The sequence below is a fragment of the Bos grunniens genome, chromosome X, assembly GCF_055505025.1.
Source record: "Bos grunniens cultivar Pamir isolate PY7600 chromosome X, Bosgru_T2T1.0, whole genome shotgun sequence".
In the NCBI taxonomy this organism is placed as follows: Eukaryota; Metazoa; Chordata; class Mammalia; order Artiodactyla; family Bovidae; genus Bos; species Bos grunniens.
In genome coordinates this window covers 126,585,205-126,607,081 of record NC_141194.1, presented here as the reverse complement: position 1 = coordinate 126,607,081, position 21,877 = coordinate 126,585,205, and the positions used below count along the sequence as shown (strand labels likewise).

The 21,877-nt window shown below is 45.6% G+C and overlaps 1 protein-coding gene across 1 annotated transcript in view; it reads left to right on the top strand.

The window, feature by feature from the left end:
- Positions 1-21,877, top strand: part of LOC147341337 (zinc finger protein 75D-like) — a 35,064-nt gene that overhangs the window by 5,637 nt on the left and 7,550 nt on the right. Inside the window, exons 2-5 of the mRNA XM_086389190.1 lie at positions 17,370-17,893; positions 19,070-19,259; positions 19,957-20,048; positions 20,378-20,504. Of these exons, the coding sequence (XP_086245316.1) occupies positions 17,370-17,893; positions 19,070-19,259; positions 19,957-20,048; positions 20,378-20,504 (933 nt within the window). The remainder of the gene's footprint in view (positions 1-17,369; positions 17,894-19,069; positions 19,260-19,956; positions 20,049-20,377; positions 20,505-21,877) is intronic.

Below are 21,877 nucleotides of genomic sequence, written 5' to 3'. Positions count from 1 at the left end.
ACCACCATCTCGCTCTCTCTGTCAAAGAGTTAACTTACAGCTCCAATTAGTAAAATTCCTGGGCAATTAGGAGTGTTTAAATCCAAACCCCTCAGATGGCTCTCTAACTCGCCTGACAAGTTTACCCGGACTCCTACAGCTATGCAAAGGATTGTTTACAGTCTCCCAGCCTCGAGAGGCACGGGAAGCTTAAGATATTCAAATAGCTTAGAGCCTCTCAGAGAGTTAGAAACTGTCAGAATAAAACTAGTAAAAGATTTCATTGATGAGTCAATGCCTGCTGCCAAGTTTTCACATCCCCTGAATTGTATCCTTGGATATGTATTAATTAATAGTTGGTATGTAGAAAAAATAAGTAGTGGCCTTGGTGTTAGTAACTTTAGACCCTTAAAGTAATAAACTCTTTCCTTTGTTGTAAACCGATTACACATTCGCCCTATAGGAATGCAATTTTATCTTCGGAAGATGGTGCCAAACCTTAAAATAATTACTCTTAGAGAAAATAAGTCTTTGTTGATAAGTCCTTGTCAAGAGTCATAAAATGTTAATAGGCCTTCTGGCCAGAAGATGATGTAAATCACCTAAACCATTTGTATACGATACATTTGCAGGAAAGAAACCCTGGTTTTTGATAAGGATCAAAAACTGCTGACTTTGCATCCCCTATTATCCTCTATGTGTAACTTAGGGTATAAAAACCCCTGTTGAAAATAAAGCTATGGGCCTTGCTCACCAACGCTTGGTCTCCCCATGTCATTCTTCCCTTTAACTTCTGGCTGAAGTCTCGATCTGGAGCGCGGATATCCTCTGCGACCATTTATTTGCCTGGGCTTCTAAGACCCACTCGAGAAGGTGTCTAAGGTGGGGCACCTTCCGCTATTCGAGAGAGCGCCTGCGGCCTCCGTGGTCAGAGCTAACCTGGTGTCACCGGTTATATTGATTTTCCGCGTAAACCAAGCTACTCAGCCTCTTTTCTCCACTGAATTTTCCGACTGAGCTATGCTCATTCTATTACTCTTTATATCTCTAATTAGCTTATAAATAGTCGCCTAGGCCGTCTCTCCTTCGAATACCCTGGATCAGCCGGGGCTGGACCCCGGCAATAGGTGACTTTCCCAGTTCCCAGAGACTGGCAGCCAAAGATTGCATTTTTACATGGTGCAGATTAAAAAGAAATGTCAGGACACATGTGGCAGGAATTCCAATGAATGCCCCAGATACAACTGGAAGGTAATTCCATCGATGTTCTCGAGGCAATTTTTTTGGAAAGTCTTATCGAAAGTTGTTTCCAGGTGAATACCACGGCAGATCGGAGCACTTTTTAAAGCATTTTTTATTCAGATGTTGTGCACATCCTTAACCCAGACCCCGTGGAGTGTTCTCCATCCTGCTTTTCCTACCTCTCTCTACAACAGGGTTTTGCACCCAGGAGTACAGAGGGCAGAGCCCCAGCCCAGGAATGAAAGGCCGGGTGGGTTCCAGCTCACAGATCACCAGCTCTGGGCATGTGGGCATGGCACCGTGCCTCACTGCACCCGTTTCCTGGCCTACAGGCACAGTAGTGCAGGCCCCAGGGAAGCAACTTCTCAGTTCTCTTTGATGTTTTGAGACCAGTAGACTATTTTCTCTATGTTTCTGTTTTCTCATTTTCTATGACTTCATGATGATGGCAAATCTCCACGTACATGCCACCTGCGAAATACTGCAGTTTGACCTTGCCTTGCCGGGCGCCCTTTCTGCAAGGTCAAATTTAACAGAAAGCCAGTCTCTGTCACCCTGGGAATCCCAGTCATATGGCTAAAGCAGAGGCTCTACAACCTCATCTTGGCACCATTCCTCCCACTCCCTTTCTGTGCCCCAAGACCTCTCTTCTCATCCCCTTAGCATCTATGTCTTTTTTTTAGAAATGTCTGTTTAGCTTTTCTGCCCATTTTTTTCATTTTTTTATATTGAGTTTACTGATTTGTTTGTATATTTTTGAAATTAAACACTTGATAAATTAGGAGTATGGTATTAACGTATACACACTGCTGCTGCTGCTAAGTCACTTCAGTCGTGTCCGACTCTGTGCGACCCCATAGATGGCAGCCCACCAGGCCCCGCTGTCCCTGGGATTCTCTAGGCAAGAACACTGGAGTGGGTTGCCATTTCCTCCTCCAATGCATGAAAGTGAAAAGTGAAAGCGAAGTTGCTCAGTCGTGTCCGACTCTTCGTGACCCCATGGACTGCAGCCTACTAGGCTCCTCCGTCCATGGGATTTTCCAGGCAAGAGTACTGGAGTGGGATGCCATCGCCTTCTCCCATATACACACTACTATATATAAAATAAACAAGGATTTACTGTAAAGCATAGGCAACGATGTTCACTATTTTCTAATAACTCAGAAAAATTTTAAAAAGAATATACGTATATAAAACCGAATCACTTTGCTGTGCTCCTAAAACTAACATAATATTGTATATCAGCTGTACTTCAATTTAAAAAACAAAACAGACTGTATATGCATGACTGTTTCTGTCAATGAAGTTCTTGGTCACACAATACCCACAGGGTTTTCTGATATAGTTCAAGGGATCCACCAGCTCTGGCCAGCCTTGGACTGGAGCATGGAGCCTTCACCAAGTTTTGGCAGAATTTGCTTTCTGTAATGAACAAACCGTGAGGACGAGATATACAGGTTTTCAAATTATAGGAGGTGCAAGATCTTGAGCAAATAAGAATCTATGAACTGACCATGTGCTTCAGATTTCTATGCACACCACAAGATTTGCAAATACATCTGGGATGCAGGGTACCCCCGTTAAGTCACCAGGGACTTTTCAGAACACCAGCAGTACTGGAAATTGTCATTACCTCTTATACACCAGGCACGTGGTGCTTGGAGCAGACTTGGGAGGGGAAACTAGCTGGGTTCGAACCCAGACTCTTGAGCGGAGTCACTTTGGCCAGGTCCTTCAGACTCTCTGGGTTTCCCTGGTGGCTGAGTGGTAAAGAATCTGCTTGAAACCCGCTTGAGAGGCGGGTTCGATCCCTGGGTCAGGAAAATCCCCTGGAGAAGGGAATGGCTACCCACTCCAGCATTCTTGCCTGGAGAATTTCAAGGACAGAGGAGCCTGGCGGGCTATGGTCCATGGGGGGTCATAAAGGGTAAGACAGGACTGAGCGACTGAGCACATTCAGATTCTCTGTCGTTCACTTCGTCTGCGAGATGGTGAGTAATTCCATGGTTCTCTGAGGAACATGTGAACCAGTACACATCAATCACTGAACAGTGAGCACGGTGACTGACTCGTGGAAGTGGTCTGTACACAAGACCCCATCTTTGTTAGTGATCAGCTCGATTCAGAGCTGGTCAGAAGAGCTGCTCAGTCTCAGGACATCAAAAGACAAGCTGCTCTTGCTGAAGCTGGGGAGGGGCTGGTGACTAGAGTCCTGCCTCTGGCCTCCACACCAGCAGTGAGCGCCCTTGAGCCACTTCTGTAGTGGACGCTTGCCTGCTAGTCAAAGTGTGGTCCAGGGACCAGCAGCATCAGTATCACCTGGGAACTTGTCACTCTGAGGCCTCCACCACAGGCCTATTGAATTAGGACTTACACTTTCATAATAACTGGTGATTCCCGTGCACATTAGAGTTTGAAAAGCACTACTCCCTGATATCTTGAGAGTCGAGAGGTTGACATAAGTAAACTGTATTTTAAATGAACTGAAAAAGGACGTACAGTGACGTACCCAAAACCACAAAACTAATGGGTGGCAGAGCCAAGATTAGCATCCAGGTTTCCTGACTTTCAGCTCAGGCTTTTCTGCACGATTCTGATCAGTTGCACCCTGTGGCAGATTCCCCTCTGGTCCCAGGGGACAAGTTCATGTCTTGTTTCTGCAACCAAGCCCCTGTCATATGTCCTTGCATCTAAATCCATGACTTGTGAGACTTCCTTGGTTATCCAGCAGTTAAGATTTCACCTTCCAGTGCTCCCTTGATGGTTCAGTGGTTGAGAATTATCCTGCCAGTTCACTGCACAAGGCTTCCATCTCTGGTCCAGGAAGATCCCACTTGCCACAGAGCAACGAAGCCAGGTAGCCACAACCGTTGAAGCCTTCTGGCCCTAGAGCCTGTGCTTCGAAACAAGAGAAGCCACGGCAATGAAAAGCCCACGTACTGAAACCAAGAGTAGCCCTGGCTCGCTGTAGCCAGAGAAAAGACCCAGCACAGCCAAAATAAATAACTTAGGAACCGCAATGGCACCCCACACCAGTACTCTTGCCTGGAAAATCCCATGGACGGAGGAGCCTGGTAGGCTGCAGTCCATGGGGTCGCTAAGAGTCGGACACGACTGAGCAACTTCACTTTCACTTTTCACTTTCATGCATTGGAGGAGGAAATGGCAACCCACTCCAGTGTTCTTGCCTGGAGAATCCCAGGGACGGCGGGGCCTGGTGGGCTGCCATCTATGGGGTCGCACAGAGTCGGACACGACTGAAGCGACTTAGCAGCAGCAGCAGGAACCGATTACATTCTTCCGATTTCTGAGTGGAGCATCGCCACCTGCTGGTTGATCCCTTGAACTACATCAGAAAGCCCTAAAGGTGTTGTGTTGCCAAGGCCTTCAGCGACAGGGACAGTCATCCGTGCACAGCCAGTTTTGATAAGGGCAAGATAAGAAAGAGAAGAGAGGCCTTGGGACACACGAAGGGAGTGGGAGGAATATATGTCAACGTGAGTGTGCAGAGCCTCCTATAACTCGAAAACCCAGTGGAGCTGCGCCATCTACTGGTGGATTCTTTGAATTATATCAGAAAACCTGGAGGTGTTGTGTTGGCAATTCACATCACATCAATCAGTGGACACTGAGCACGGTGGCTGACACGCAGAAGCTGTCTATCCATGGGGACCCGTCTTCGTTAGTGATCAGCTTGATTCTGAGCTGGTCAGAAGAGCTGCTTAGTCTCAGGACGTCAAAACGCAGCACCGCGTCAGGGTCAAGGGCATAAACTCTCTATTTAGACACAGCAGCTCTACCACTTAACCAGGGCAGGCCACTCGGCATTTCTGAGCCGCAGCTTCGTGACTGGTCAAATTGGCGTGGGTAGCACCCACCTGGCGACTGTCGTGGGTCCAGTGCAGCCGCGAGCATGGGTAAGGGCCTGGCTCGTCCTGGGACGGGTTCGGTGGGCGGCAACTTCTGTGTGAACCCGGCTGCGGGGGCGCCCCCACTGCACACCATCCGGAAACAACTCACTCCTTCCGCCTCATCTGTAGCTCCTTCACCCAGTTCTCATCTGCTTGCCCTCAGCTGCACAGAGTGGGTAGCCGAGATCCAAAGGAAGAAAAAAGAACACAGGAAATGGAAGGGATTCTATTCATCAACCTTCCCTGGATTTGGGAAAGACAAAGCCACCCTGCGACTTTCAGGGTGTCCTACAGCTGAAACCCCCTCACAGCCTCCCCCTGCTGTCTCTTTGGTGTACCTGAAGCTTTGGCCTCCCGCAGCCACAGGAGCAAGCCAGTTGGTACTACTGCCTCTCCTTCTGCGTTCGGGGAGTGGGGCCGCTGGGAGGGCAACTGAAGGCTGAGAGCTCCGCTAGATTCCTGCCCTCCCTCGGTTCTGCCCTCTGCCTCCACCAATCCCTATCTATGCTTTTCCATCACCTGTGTGCTCCATGGAGCATACGGATTTGCTCAGCCTTTTATGCCACAGAGGACTTAAACCTGCAAAGTCAACCACATTGTTTTCCTCTGGAAGATTTATGGAACTGCAGACTATTATTTTTCACCTGGGGCTTCTGAGGTCCCCAGTTAAAATACGTCTGTTCTGGCATCACTTTCCCTCAAGAATACTTTCTGCTTTCTAATTCGTGTTGGTATTTTACCCTGACCATTATAGTTCCCACTGTAGTTCTGATTGGCATTCTAGCTTGTAGATCAGTCTCTGGTGAGTATATCTTAATTTTTGACTCTTGCAAAAATGAGTTCATTACCCTGCAATATCAAGAACCAACCCTTAGTGGTAACCAAGCAGATTCTCATCAGAGATCTAGCTGCTTTTGGCACACTCAAGTGTTCATAGTCAACTGTTCCAAGTTGAATTTGTCTTTTCTAAAAACCCAAAATACCCTTCTTTTCTTTTTTTGTTCCCTATCTTGTGTGGTGTCACCACCATCCACTCCAAAATCAGGAGTCATCTCTTTACTGGCTGTGTCCTTCTCCCTCATGCATCCAGTTAGTAAGACTCCACTTCCTGTAGTTTCTTGAATCCATCCCCCATCAGCCTTGCTTTGGTTTAGATACAACTTATGTTGCTGTTGACTCTCTACAAGTTTCCTGTCACTGTCTACCCATTCCCAGGTTTTCAGCCCCACCCCAACCAATGCCAAGTTCACCCTCCTTCTCCTAGATAACATGGTTCATAAATATAGCCATCCCATTCTTCTCTCAATATCTTTCAACAAATCCCAAAGTTTAGGATGAAACTGCATCTCCAGAGCACCTCTGACCCCATCTCGCTGATGCACATTGTGCACTGTGAGGTTTGTTTTCTTGCTCTCCAGAGACTAATGAGGTAAAAAGCACTTCATGTGCACCAGGGCCTGCATTTGTAGCTTCTCGCCAAACAGATTGCATTTCACAAACTTCATGACAATGATCAAAACACATGGAAGTTGAAAAATAATAGAGATACTGCATGTTCTCATCATCTATGAGCAATAAGTATCAACCCATACACAATCAGAATTGATCTCTGCCCCCTTCTCTTTCCTGCTGCTGCTGCTAAGTCACTTCAGTCGTGTCAGACTCTGTGTGACCCCACAGATGGCAGCCCACCAGGCTCCCCCATCCCTGGGATTCTCCAGGCAAGAACATTGGAGTGGGTTGCCATTTCCTTCTCCAATGCAGGAAAGTGAAAGTGAAGTCGCTCAGTTGTGCCCGACCCTCAGCGACCCCATGGACTGCAGCCTACCAGGCTCCTCCGTCCATGGGATTTTCCAGGCAAGAGTACTGGAGTGAGGTGCCATTGCCTTCTCCGTCTCTTTCCTACCACCATGCAATTAATTCAAAATCAACCCTATATGAGTACGTGCAGGAAATTGCTTTCAAAGGTGAACTGGAAGGCCTTACGAATAACACTAAATAAGCAATTTTTGGATCTGTTGTATTCCTCCATTTTATTGGCTTGTAAGATAATTCAGACATCCTCGATGCAGGAATAATGTTTTCAGTTTCTAGGTCCATGAACAATACACAGCCTTATAGGAAAAGAAACTTTTGCAGGTGACTCCAGCCAATGCAAGTGAGTGTACTAGGCCATGTGGTGTGCTGTGTGATGGTGCTGTAGGGCATATCAGGTGGCTGTAAGAAGCCTATGCCAAGCCAATAGATGAGAGTCTTCCTGGCACATACTAGAGGAACTGCATGCTCTCTTCATCTTTTCATTGCCTCCCTGATACTAGATGACTAAATGCCCCACTGTGAGATACCAGGTCTCTCAAGCTGCCCTGCGTAACTGGTGATTTCTGAGGCTTAACAATTCATTAAGGAAAGAAAGAGAGTAGGTAAATAAATAGATCCCTATAAGAAATTATCCTTTGGGCCACAACACAAAGGCCACACATACATATTTGAGGACTATAAGAATGTTTAAGGAAATCTCCTGACCCTGCTAAGGTAAGGCAGAATTAGAGTGATTGGTATGCTCCTATGCATGGTCACAGAAGAAGTCAGGAGGTTCTGACACCAAAATCAAAGGAACAAAAGCAAAAAATAAGCAAGCAGGGCTATATTAAACTAAAAGGCCTCTGCCCAGCAAAGGAAACCATCAATGAAATGAAAAGGCAACTATTAAATGGGTCAAAATACTTGCATGTCATATATCTGATAAGGGGCTAATATCCAAAAAAAAATATGGGAACTTCCCTGGTGGCTCAGATGGTAAAGAATCTGCCTGCAACACAGGAGACCCAGATTTGACCCCTGGGTAGGGAAGATCACCTGAAGGAAGAAATAGAATATGTAAAAACCTCATACAACTCAAGAGCAGAAAAGTGAATAGTGCCATTAAAACTGGGCAGAGGATCCGAATAGAAATTTTCCCAAAGACATACAGATGACCAGTGTTACTCGCTCACTTGTGTCTGACTCTTTGCAGACTCCATAGACTGTAGCTGGCCAGGCTTCTCTGTCCATGGACTTCTCCAGGCAAGAATACTGGAGTGGGTTGCCATTCCCTTCTCCAGCGGATCATCCCATCCTAAGGATCAAACCCAGGTCTCTCACATCGAAGGCAGATTCTTTACTTCTGAGCCACTAGGGAAGCCCAGATGGCCAACAGGTACATTAAAAGATGCTCTCACCACTATTATTCAACATAGTTTTGGAAGTCCTAGCTACAGCAATCAGAGAAGAAAAAGAAATAAAAGGAATCCAGACTGGAAAAGAAGAAGTAAAGCTCTCACTGTTTGCAGATGACATGATACTATACATAGAAAACCTTAAAGATACTATCAGAAAATTACTAGAGCTAATCAGTGAATTTAGCAATGTTGCAGGATACAAAATCAATACACAGAAATCACTTGCATCCCTCTACACTAACAATGAAAAATCAGGAAAAGAAATTAAGGAATGAATCCTATTCACCATTGCAACAAAAAGAATAAAATATATAGGAATAAACCTACCCGAGGAGACAAAAGAACTGTATCCTGTATACAGAAAATTATAAGTCACTGATGAAAGAAATCAAAGATTAAAAAAACAGGTGGAGAGATATTCCATGTTCCTGGGTAGGAAGAATCAATATTGTGAAAATGACTATACTACCAGAAGCAATATACAGATTCAATGTGATCCCTATCGAATTACCAATGGCATTTTTCACAGAACTAGAACAAAAATTTCACAATTCATTTGGAAACACAAAAGACCCCGAATAGCCAAAGCGGTCTTGGGAAAGAAGAATGGAGCTGGAGGAATCACCCTTCCTGACTTCAGATAATACTACAAAGCTACAGTCATCAAGACAGCATGGTACTGGCACAAAAACAGAAATATAGACCAATGGAAAAAGATCCAGAAATAAATTCATGCATCTATCCATACCTTATTTTTGACAAAGCAGGTAAGAATATACAATGGGGCAAAGATAGCCTCTTCAATAAGTGGTGCTGGGAAAACTAGACAGCTACATGTACAGAATGAAATTAGAACACTTCCTAACACCACACACAAAGATAAACTCAAAAAGGATTAAAGACATACATGTAAGACCAGAAACTATAAAACTCTTAGAGGAAAACACAGGCAGAACACTTGATGACATAAATCAAAGCAAGATCCTCTATGATCCACCACCTAGAGTAATAGAAATAAAAACAAGAGTAAACAAATGGGACCTAATTAAACTTAAAAGCTTTTGCACAGCAAAGGAAACTATAAACAAGGTGAAAAGACAACCCTCAGAATGGGAGAAAATAATAGCAAATGAAACAACTGACAGAGGATTAATTTGCAAAATATATAAGCAGCTCATACAACTCAATACCAGAAAAACAAACAACCCAATCAAAAAGTGGGGAGAAGACCTAAACAGACATTTCTCCCAAGACATACAGATGGCTAACAAGTACATGAGAAGATGCTCAAAATCACTTAGTATTAGAGAAATGCAAGTCAAAACTACAATGAGATATCACCTCACACTAGTCAGAATGGCCCTCATCAAAAAGTCTACAAACAATAAACCTGGAGAAAAAGGAACCCTCCTGTGCTGTTGGTGGGAATGTAAATTGATACAGCCACTATGGAAGATGGTATGGAGATTACTTAAAAAACCAGGAATAAAACCACCGTATGACCAAGCAATCCCACTCAGAGGCATATACCCTGAGGAAACCAAAATTGAAAAAGACACATGTACTCCACTGTGCATTGCAGCACTATTTACAATAGCTAGAACATGGAAGCAACCTAGATGTCCATTGACAGATGAATGGATAAAGAAGTTGTGGTACATATACACAATGGAATATTACTCAGCCATAAAAGGAATGCATTTGAGTCCGTTCTAATGAGGTGGATGAAACTAGAGCCTATCAGAGTGAAGTAAGTAGAAAGAGAAAAATAAATGTCGTACACTAATGCATATATCAAGAAGGTCAAGGTCAAGAAGCAACAGTTAGAACTGTACATGGAACAATAGACTGGTTCCAAAGCAGGAAAGGAGCATGTCAAGGCTCTATTTGTCACCCTGCTTATTTAACTTCTATGCAGAATACATCATGAGAAATGCCAGGCTGGATGAAGTACAAGCTGGAATCAAGATTGCCGGGAGAAATCTCAATAACCTCAGATATGCAGATGACACCACCTTTATGGCAGAGAGTGAGGAAGAACTAAAGAGCCTCTTCGTAGAAGTGAAAGAGGAGAAAGAAAAAGGTGGCTTAAAACTCAACATTCAGGAAACTAAGCTCATGGCATCTGGTCCCATCACTTCATGGCAAATAGATGGGGAAACAATGGACACAGTGACAGACTTTATTTTCTTGGGCTCCAAAATCACTGCAGATGGTGATTGCAGCCATGAAATTAAAAGACGCTTGCTCCATGGAAGAAAATCTATGACCAACCTAGACAGCATGTTAAAAATCAGAGACATTACTTTGCCAACAAAGGTCCATCTAGTCAAAGCTATGGTTTTTCCAGTAGTCATGTATGGATGTGAGAGTTGGACTATAAAGAAAGCTGAGCGCTGAAGAATTGATGCTTTTGAACTGTGGTGTTGGAGGAGACTCTTCAGAGTCTCTTGGACTGGAAGGAGATCTAACCAGTCAATCCTAAAGGATGTCAGTCCTGAATATTCATTGACTGATGCTGATGCTGAAACTCCAATACTTTGGCCACCCGATGCAAAGAACTGACTCATTGGAAAACACCCTGATGCTGGGAAAGATTGAAGGCGGGAGGAGAAGGGGATGACAGAGGATGAGATGGTTGGATGGCATCACTGACTCAATGGACATGAATTTGAGTAAACTCCGGGAGTTGGTGATGGACAGGAAAGCCTGGCATGCTGCAGTCCATGGGCTGGGAAACAGTCGGACACGACTGAGTGATTGAACTGAATGCATATACCCAAAATCTAGAACGATGGTAACAAACAATTTATTTGCAGGACAGCAGTGGAGAAACAGACATAGAGAACAGACTAATGGACACAGGGAGAGGGGAGAAGAGGGTGAAATGTATGGAGAGAGTAACATGGAAACTTAAATTACCATATGTAAAATAGATAGGCAGTGGGAATTTGCCATATGTTTCAGGGAAATCAAACAGGGTCTCTGTTTGAGACCCACAACCTAGAGTAGAGGGATGGGATGGGGAGGGAGATAGAAGGGAGGTTCAAGAAGTAGGGGACATATATATATACCTATGGCTGATTCATTTTGAGGTTTGACTGAAAACAACAAAATTCTGGAAAGCAATTATCTTTTAATTAAAAATAAATAGAAAAAAAAGACGCACTATGCTGTTAACCATCAGGGAAATGCAAATCAAAATGATAATGTGATATCACATCACACTTGTTAGAATGGCCATTATGAAAAAGAAGAGCTGTAACAAGTATTGACAAAAATGTGAAGAAATATGAATCTTCCTACACCACTGGTGGAAATGTAATTGGTGCAGCCACTATGGAAAACAATACGGATGTTCCTCAGAAACAAACAAACAAAAAAATAGAGCTACCATATGATCCAGCAATTCCACTCCTGGGTACGTATCACAAAAGAAAAAGAAAAATGCTAGCTTGAAAAGATACATGCAAGCCCTTTCCCAAGTGTTTTGGAGGAGACAAACCCAGCTGGCAGAAGCATTTGTAAAATGCTTATGTTTTTCAGTAAGATATGTATGTTGAAAAAGCTCCCACTTGTAGATGTTATTATTTGTGATGACTACAAGCATGATGGATGAACATATGGCTCTGGGTGTGCATCACACCAGATACCGAGTGGGACTCTGGGCTCTGTAATCTGGGCATTGATGAGAGGTGGTGGGTGGCAGGGGGAGGGGTCTCCAGGCCGGAACTGAAGTTCTCCCCTGGTTAAGGTAAGAAAGGTGGTAGGTAATCTGACACCTTCCTATGTGAAGTGATCCTTTTGCCTACCACATGAGAGCCACAATACATGTTCAGATATTGTGGGGTGTTGGGCAGTTCCTGGTAGAGTGAGGCAAAGTTAGGGTGACCAGCATGGTTCTGCAGAACATCAGTGCAGAAGTCACAGGGAACAAAACCGGAACCAGTGAGCATGCAGTTCTGTCTGGGTAAGATGGTAATTGATGTGAATGGTAAGTCTCATAAGGATATACCCTCTCCCCACTGCAGCCGCTGTAATAGCCCCCATACAGATCTTATGATGTCACCAAACTGATGTTGCTCCTACTTGGAATGTTTCCCTTGATGCCGGAGCAAAGAGGAGGCCCATATAATTGCTCTTAGGCACTAAAAAGGCATTCCAACAGGGGTCTTCACCTAGTCCCCAGTTGAGCCCCCCTTCTGGTAAGCTTTCACTAGTGGTAAAGAACCCATCTGCCAATGCAGGAGATGTAAGAGACACGGGTTCCATCCCTGGGTCAAGAAGATCCCCTGGAAGAGGACATGGTAACCCACTCCAGTATTCTTCCGTCCACCTATAAAGTTGTTTGCTGCTCAGGATCTCATCTTGATTCCTTGGGTGACTCAAAGTTGAAGTGTTTACAGGAAAGAAAATCCTTTTTAACCAGTTTTTTCATAGTTTCTCTTTTTTACTTAGTGTTTCAAACATATTAGACAAAACATAAGTATGGAAGGGATCTGGGCGTTATGGATTTAAATTATAAGTAAACTATAAACCTTTAATTATGCAGAGTTTTATAACGGAAGAACGTTTTAAAACGGGTCAATGTATGTTTAAACCACTAATCATATTAATAATATGTAACGAAATTTAAGTGAATTACAACCTGTCTTCCTGGAGTCTCTAGCCATTTTTTTTCTTTTCTTTGAAGCATCTAAGCCATAGTAGGTTATAAGGAAAACTGAAGAGATCATTATACTTATTTCCATATTCATTCTAAATGGCTAACTGTATAATCTAATTTCTATTGAAGACAATTATAAGGAATAACTTCGAGCAGATTAATATTAAATTTCACATGGTTTACAAATCTCACTATTTAAAAAAGAGGAAAAAGAAAATGCCTTTATCTGACCATCCTCACTGGTGAGTGACCCAGCTGAAAGGTAAGCCTGGAATTATCCAGAAGCAACAATGCTCTGACTTTTCTTCCATTGTCATAAAACATTCGGTTGAAAAGGCCTCACGTCAGGAACACAGCTTTGAAAGAATCATTCTGAAAACGACTCCTTGGTGAAGCAAACATGTTTACTAGTTTTACAATCACAGATAATGCACGGTGTCCTCTCACACTTTAGGGCAGCTTTGCTCTGCAAATAAGGGTTAACCTTATCTTCTGAGTGTAATCTTAGTTTGCATGTTAAAAGGAGAACAGGCACTCTTGTTTATTTTCCTCCTTGGCATGTAGATCTCTGGTATCCTTGCCAGAGGAGTTTCTCACACTGATTTTTCACACTAAGGTCAGTTTCATCTCCAGTGTACAACTGAGCTACACATAATTTCTTGTCTTCGAGTCTTATAGATAACTTTTGTCCAAATGGCTCTGCTGCTGAAAAGTCGCTTCAGTCGTGTCCGAATCTGTGCGACCCCATAGACGGAAGCCCACCAGGCTCCCCTGTCCCTGGGATTCTCGAGGCAAGAATACGGGAGTGGGTTGCCATTTCCTTCTCCAATACATGAAAGTGAAAAGTGAAAGTGAAGTCGCACAGACTTCTCCGACTCTTATCCACCCCATGGACTGCAGCCTACCAGGCTCCTCTGAGCATAGGATTTTCCAGGCAAGAGTACTGGAGTGGGGTGCCATTGCCTTCTCCGCCAAATGGCTCAATAATAGGTAAACAATGAAAATTTGGAGACACTGACAACATGAGATATCCGGGTTCTTAGAAAGATGCCTTCTCCAAAGAACTATGCTAAGCAGTACAGGACGTGTAAGATGAAACAAGAGTCCTGTTCTTCAGGGATGCATAATACAGTAGCAAAAGCATGGGGTGTGACAACAGGAGACCTACAATTGGTCTAAAATCTGCCACCTGTAATCCACGTGACTCTGCGGACGCCAAGTCCTGTATCTGAATTTCTTTATACGTCAAAGAGAAATATAAACGGAAGGGACACCACGAGGTTCAAACCTAGCTAACAAGAATAACGGAGAAGGCCGTGGCACCCCACTCCAGTACTCTTGCCTGGAAAATCCCATGGACGGAGGAGCCTGGAAGGCTGCAGTCCGTGGGGTCGCTGAGGGTCGGACACGACTGAGCGACTTCACTTTCACTTTTCACTTGCATGCATTGGAGAAGAAAATGGCAACCCACTCCAGTGTTCTTGCCTGGAGACTCCCAGGGACCGGGGGAGCCTGGTGGGCTGCCGTCCATGGGGTCGCACGGAGTCGGACACGACTCAAGCGACTTGGCGGCGGCGGCCACAGCAGCAGCAGCAGCATCAAGAATAAACAATAATAGTTGGGAAGCACGTGCCTGCAAACCAGAAAAGGATTTTTAAAATATCAGGGACTGCTGCTCCTGATCCAGCGAGGGGTCTGGCCAGGAGGACCAAAAGCCTCTTAACTCGAGTCCCCGGGACAATCCTAGTGATGACTTTCGGAGATAGGGGTCCTAGCCAGGCGAACTTCCTGGGAGAAAAGGCCCCCGGCTGTTGGAACGCGATTCGGCAGTAATCTGGACGCAAGACACGCGGCAAGTCGGGGGGTCCGAGATCGCGGACGCTCGCAGGAGACAACCTCCTTCGCGGCGCCGCCAGGACTCCCGGGAGCCCGAGACTCGGTGACATGAACTGTCCTTTTTTCCTGCATCCGGGGCTGACCCCAGGATGGGGCGGACGTGCGGGACGCTTCCTGACTCGCGTGTGCGCGCCTACGCAGGTTTGGGGGGCAGAGGAGAGGGGGGGGGTGATGGGCGTGGCTATCACGCAGCCACCGGAAGCCATCCTTTCGTTTCCGGTGGGCGCCCGGCCCACAGCACGAGACCCCAGAATGGCGAGCCGGGGTACGGTCTCGAGGCGCTAGAGGGGTCACGCCGGTGACTGAACTCGCAAGGTCCGCGCGCGCCCGGGGCCTCGCGCCTTCCCGGCACCGCCCCCGGGGGCGCGGGAACCCGGACCTGCCTGCCTCCCCGCGACGGCGTGAGGTGTGGTGACTTGATAGCCGAGCCCAGGAAGAGGGAATTGGCGTCCACGGAAGCCAGAGCTGGGTGGAGGTAATCGAGAAGCTGATTTTCCTTGGGGGTTTGGTCAGGAGAGCCTCGAGAAATCCCGAGCCATGCCCTTAGAGATACCTCACGAGCCAGCGGGGGTGGGGGGAAGGGCGGAAGTTAGCCGGGGCGGGCGGCCTTTTCGATGTCGCTGTGGCTTCTTTGCTGGGCGGCGGGTGGGTCTGAGACCCGGCGATACCTGTTCTCGAGGAGGCCGGTACTCAGGCCGGCACCTACAGTCATATCTAACCTCCGGAAGCAAACTTCTGGACACCGTGTGGAAACAAACCCCAGGGTTGCTGCTGAAGTAGCCTTGGAGGCTGCTGTTGTGTGGAGAGCTTTTGGTACTTTGGACCCAGAAGGTGGAGGTGGGCCGTAGGGCGGAAAGGCCTACCAGGGCACCCAGCGAAACTTGCCCGTTTCTGCTGGCTTATGAGCATATTACTGGTGAATTTGAAAGTCGCGCAGTTGTGTCCAACTCTCTGCGAATGCAGTCCGTGGAATTCTCCAGGCCAGAACACTGGGGAAACTGTAGCGTTTCCCGCCTCCAGGGGATCTTCCCAACCCAGGGGTCGAACCTAGGTCTCCCACATTGTGGGCGGATTCTTTACCACCGGAGCCACAAGGGGGAAGTCCCAAGAATACTGGAGTGGGTAGCCTGTCCCTTCTCCAGCAGATCTTCCCGGCCTAGGAATCGAACTGGGGTCTCCTGCATTGCAGGCGGAACTGAGCTAGCAGGGAAGCTCCGAGAAAGAGGTCATTTCAGCCTCCAAGACATTAGTTTCTGCTGACAGAGAAATGCAGGAAGTGTCCCTGTACTTCTGGAGCCATTCCTTTGAACACCTGTGGCTTCCTTGAAAGAGCCTTGTTGTTGTTTCTCTTGGGTCACCTCTGAGAAAATCAGACTCTCAAGGCCATCGTCAGCCTTGCTTAAAAATCTCTTATGACCCTGAGGAAATGTCAAGTCAAGACAAGGGTTACCTTTTCTAGGACCTTTCTTGTTTCCAAAGATCCTTAATCGTCCCTGTTTCTCCGTTTGTGTGTGTGTGTGTGTGTGTGTGTGTGTGTGTGTTTTAAGAGTGTGACGTTTGGATATCTTGGAAACAAATGGAGCTGTCAGTTTTTCTAGTTAAGTGAGCAGAAAATTTCATACACAGGTAGAAAGGGGCTCCTGCTGCTGCTGCTGCTGCTGCTGCTGCTAAGTCGTTTCAGTCGTGTCCGACTCTGTGGGACCCCATGGACGGCAGCCCACCAGGCTCCCCCCTGCCTGGGATTCTCCAGGCAAGAGTACTGGAGTGGGGTGCCATTGTGTTCTGTGAACAAGGGGCACAGTGACATTCAAATGTGTTCCCAGGAGGTGCCAAAGAAGCAGTGTTAATGCCATCTAATAGCTTAGTGGGCGAAACTTGCTGAAAGGAATAAGGTTACTTTTTCTCTAATTTTTTTCTGATCTGAGTGTTTCAGTTTCCCTTCAAGTATTAATATGCTGAAAAAGATAATCTAGATGTTCCATGAAGCAAAGGAATCAGTCTGCATAAGAAGATGAAGGGACAGAGCAGTTGTCCCTCATCTCACTGAGGATAAGAAACTGGAATGATCTATTAAAATGTAGAGAAAGTCAAATACCCCCATTTATAAAGGTGGGACAGGAAGTGCACAGATTAAGTATTGGATAACATCAAAGCTCCTTTTAGCAAATGCATGTAAGTTTTTTCATCCCTCAACCTTAAAGAAAAAGTGATGAACTAGCATTTCTCTTTCCAGAGTTGTATATTTGTTTCAAAGTTGGGTAACAGAGGAAAGGTTGAAAACATGTCCTGAGTCTTGAGCCTTCACGAGTGGCAGTTAATTTTAAAGAGGAGGCAGAACGGTTACTTCTGTTCCTCCTTTTCTGATAACTTTCTGTTCTTCTTCTCTGATAAGTAAGTAAATGTGCGTCATGTGGCTTTCTTCTTGACGTGTACTTTTTTTTTCCTCCCCTCTCTCAGTGCCCTTGGGGAGAAGATCCACTCATTGGTTTTGTACCAAAGCTGACAAGGCCTCAGTTATCAGGTGGCCCAGGAGGATGTCACAAATAGAAGAAAAGCTGTTCCCAGAGCAAATAATGATGAGCCCTGTGAAGGCGCCTGCATGCTTGTACCCACATGTGGAGGTTTTACAGGGGACTAAGAGGTCTGTGAAAGAGAGTTCCAATAAGAGTAAGAAATCCAGCCCACAGATGGGCAGTCTTCATCCTGAGAGTGCTCGCCAGCACTTCCGGAGCTTCTGTTACCATGACACACCTGGACCGTATGAGGCTGTCAGCCAACTGCAGGAATTATGCTCTCAGTGGCTGAGGCCAGAGATCCACTCAAAAGAGCAAATCTTGGAATTGCTGGTGCTGGAGCAGTTCCTGGACGTTCTGCCCAGTCATATCCAGAACTGGGTGCAGAAGTATCATCCACAGAACGTCAAAGAGGCTGTGGCCCTGGTAGACCGCTTTCAGAGAGAATCTGGTGGAATAAGCAATGAGGTGAGCAGAAAGATTCCTTACATGTACACTGTGAAAGAGGGTGAAAGTGGGGTCAATAATTGGAGAATGAGATGGATTAAGTCACTCTTCTGTTGTTCCTTTAGAATAACTAAGTGCAATCTGAAATCACAGGCTTGCACTGACAGCTTCCAGGTTGGGGAGTTCCTGAGAGTCTTTTCCTGGCCTTAGAAAAAGAAATGCATTTTGCCCTCTTTAGGGCCAGGGTGAATTGAAGGTGGTGGGCCTGGCCTAGCATGGCCAAGGAGATAGGACCTAGCAGCCAAGAAATAAAAGGCAAGAAAATGCTAGGAAGGGAGGAAAAAACCTCCAAATGCAGGGTTTTAAAGGTCAAAGGCAGGAGAGGGTAGCAGCCAAAGTATAAATCAAACCTTTCTGGGGAGACTGCAAAGAAAGAGAGGAAATGGAAAGAGAAAAGGGAAACAAGGATCAGAAAGAAGAAAAAAGCTAACAGTAAAATGGAGAAAATCTGAATGCTGAGGGGTGGTGCTCTCTGGGCTGGGAACACACATCGCAGGGCCAGGAGAAAAGCATCTCCATGGCCTGCCTTCATTGCTTTGCCTTGGCCTTGCTGGTGAGTGGGTAACCAGGTCTGCCCTGGGGCGATGGCAGCCTACTTGTCCTTGAGAGCCCCGCCTTGAGGAGCACAAGTGTCTTATACACCTGAAGTATATGGCAGAAAGTTGAATCCAGCTCTTTCCCCATTTTTTCCTCCGCTGCATCCCCTTTCTCCATGAAATTGTTCCCTGGACGTGGGAGGATTGGAAAATCCACCTGACAGAAAACCCTCTTTTATTCATTTTCTTATTCTTTAGAGGAAACTAGAAAATCAAAGTCCACTAAAGCAAGGATCCAAGTCTAGAAAGCAAGAGATTGGAGGCAGTGAGAGAACAGGCAGCCTACCCCTACCCTGCTCTTGGCCTGAGCTGTGACTGTCCAAGGAGGTGTGGAGGCAAGCAAGTCATAGCTTCTCTCATTTTAATCTGATTTTCCCAGATCATGTGTACAGTTCTTTGTGAGAAAATCGTGGCGCAATATCTCTTCATTTTTAAAAATTTCCTTACTGCTCCCCAAACCTGGACTCTACTCTTATTTGTTCTTCCATCACCACCCCAAAACCAAAAGCTCTTTTCTAATGAGGATGGGGGTTATTTTTAGGTCACAACCCATCAACTGGGAAATGACACAGCGCTCTTGGGAGGAACAGCAGTGGCCCCAGGCTTTAAGTGGAAGCCAGCAGAGCCCCAGCCAGTGGGTGTGTTCCAGGAAGCATGTTCGAATATATACCAAGTACTGCAGGATCCGGGCTGGAATACTCACAAAGAAAGCCAGCCTGTGGATAAAGGAGGTGAGGAGTTTCATCATCATTATATTCTCCTGGGAGCTGTGATAGTAATTGGTTCAGGGAGCATTGCATGGGAATTTTCCAGGTGCCCAGTCATGCTTTCAGTTAGGATGTGTTTCTAGTGAGAGTACAGTAGGTCTGTGGTGGGTGAAGGTGAAGGCCATTCTGGGGTACAGAAGCATCCAAACCACAGAACCCTGGTATTCACAATGTGGACCTTTCTCTATAGAAATTTGAGAGGGGAGAAGAAGGTAGAGCAGGGACAAGGCAGGGGGGTCATCTCACCATTAGAAGTTAGAGGAGAAATTGGGATCAGAAATGGGCTGTCAGTGGCAGAATGGGAAGAGAATTGTACACCAGGAAAAAAGTGATAAAAGAAATCTCCCATGTTTCCCACCAAGGTTTTAATTTTCAAACACCTCTAATGCTTGCCTAGCTCAGTGAACATTTTCTTTAATGAGAGGAAAAGCAGTGGATTTCCTTTCATTTAATGAAAACTGGGAACCAGTTCTATGGAGTGGTGGCTTTTTGGTTCTAATTTATGAGAAGGCCACTTGTGGTGCACATGTGTGAGCTCGTGTGTGCACACACACACGTGAAGGTGAGCTGTCTTTACTGAGGGAGTCCTAAACTGTAGAAGTTGGTTTGGGGTATTCATAAACAGAAAAAATATATTTTTTTTCTGGCTCCTTCCCCACAGCTGTGCCTGCTGAAGAGAGTCCAACCTTTTCTGAGGAGAAAAGCACCCCAAGCTGCAAGTTGGCATCTAAGCTCACCTTGCCTATGTCCCAGGTGAGCTGTACTTTACAAGCGTTTTCAGGCAGCCTGAATGTGGCCTTGTCTGCTTTTCTCTGCTGCCCATGATCCTGCCTTACACAGCAGATGCTCTGAGGCACATTAGCCCAGGGTGTTCCCTAGGCAACTAGGATTGGCGCTGTGGGATTGGGCACCTCCCAAGCCGTGTACTGATCTCTTGGGCACCTTTCCTGTCATCTCACTCCTTTTCCCTTGAATCTTCTCTTAACTTTTTTGGTAACTGGCCTCCCATGTAATTCAGAAATGAGTGATAGGACAGCTTCTGTTGTAGCGAGTACTGAACTACAACTTACTCTCTTCTCTAGAGTCCATTGACATTTGCAGATGTGGCCTTGTATTTTTCCGAGGAAGAATGGAAAATAATGACCCCTGATGAGAAGACCCTCTACCTTGATGTAATGCAGGAACTCTATGAGGATGTCGCCTCTGTAGGTAAAGAGTCTTCCTTTCCTTTGTACAGCAATTGAGCAATCTGTTACATCCTCAGTTCATGGAAAATGCACACCTGTGAGAGTGTCCCAGCAGTGGGTTGGTTCTCAGCTTGATGGTGTGAGGGGAGGGGGAAGGCAGATCCAGATCACCTGGAGAGCTTTTTACAAATACACCTCTTTCTCCTAAGTAGACTGCTTGATCTATCATACTCTTGCCCTACCCTGCAAGCCCACTCTTGCCAGATCTTTTCCATGTCAGTAGAAAGCACAGTTTACCCAGGTGTTCAGGCCCCAAAACTCTCAGTTATCCTTTTTTCCAGTCCTTTGGTTATCCCCTACCCCCCAGCCAATCAGGGAGCGAGTACTCTTAACTCTGTCTTCAAAATAGCTCCTGAATACAACCATGTCTCAACCTCTTCTGCTCTTACCATCCTGGTCTCCGCCGCCTCATCTCTAACCAGGTCTGCTGGAATACCACAAGACTCCTGTCCCACGACGTTTCCATGTGTCCTTAGGGTTAGTTCCTAGCTTCCTCATTGTACATCCAGCCACAGCCACGGTAGAATATAAAGAAGATACTGAGTTTAAGATTCTGCCCATTTAAATGTTTGGAGTAAATAAAAGTATAGAGAGTTATTCGCTTTTTCTGAAAATAGTCTGGAATTTAGATGGCAGTCCATGACCTCCAAGTTTTATTCTCAGAGCGTTATCATTGCACCCTAAACTTAAAGTGATCTGTTTAGCACAAGGGCAAGAACCACAGACCCAACGTCCCTAAGAGTTCGAGGACATTCTTGGTGAGTCTCTTTGAGGTAAACGTACATATAGGAAGAGGAGAAAATTCCTTAATAGGAGCCTTTATAAAGGCTTAACAATTTTAAGATTTTGTTCCTCTATATTTTTAAAAATTAACCTCTTTATTGACTGACTTGTAGATTCACAAGCATATTTAAAATGTAATTCAAAGAACCCATATACGCTTTACCCATTTTCCCTCAGTGATAACTTTTGCAAACGTACATGACGTCACAACCAGGATAATAAAATGGGTACAGTCCACTGACCTTATTCATACTTTGATTTTCCTTGTATTCATTGGTGGGTGTGTATGTATTTAGTTATATAAGATTTGATCACGTGGAGGTTTGTATATTCACCACCCCAATGCAGATCCATTACCACAAGGATCCTTCCTGTTGCCCTTTTATCAATACAACAACACACCCTTCCCTCCCACACCCTACCTCATCACCAACCTGTGCCAACCACTGATCTGCTTACAGTTTTCAAAAATTTTGTCATTTCAAAAATAGAGCTTTGGGAGATTAACTTTTCTCCTTCACAATAATTCCCTGGAAATTCATCTAAGTTATT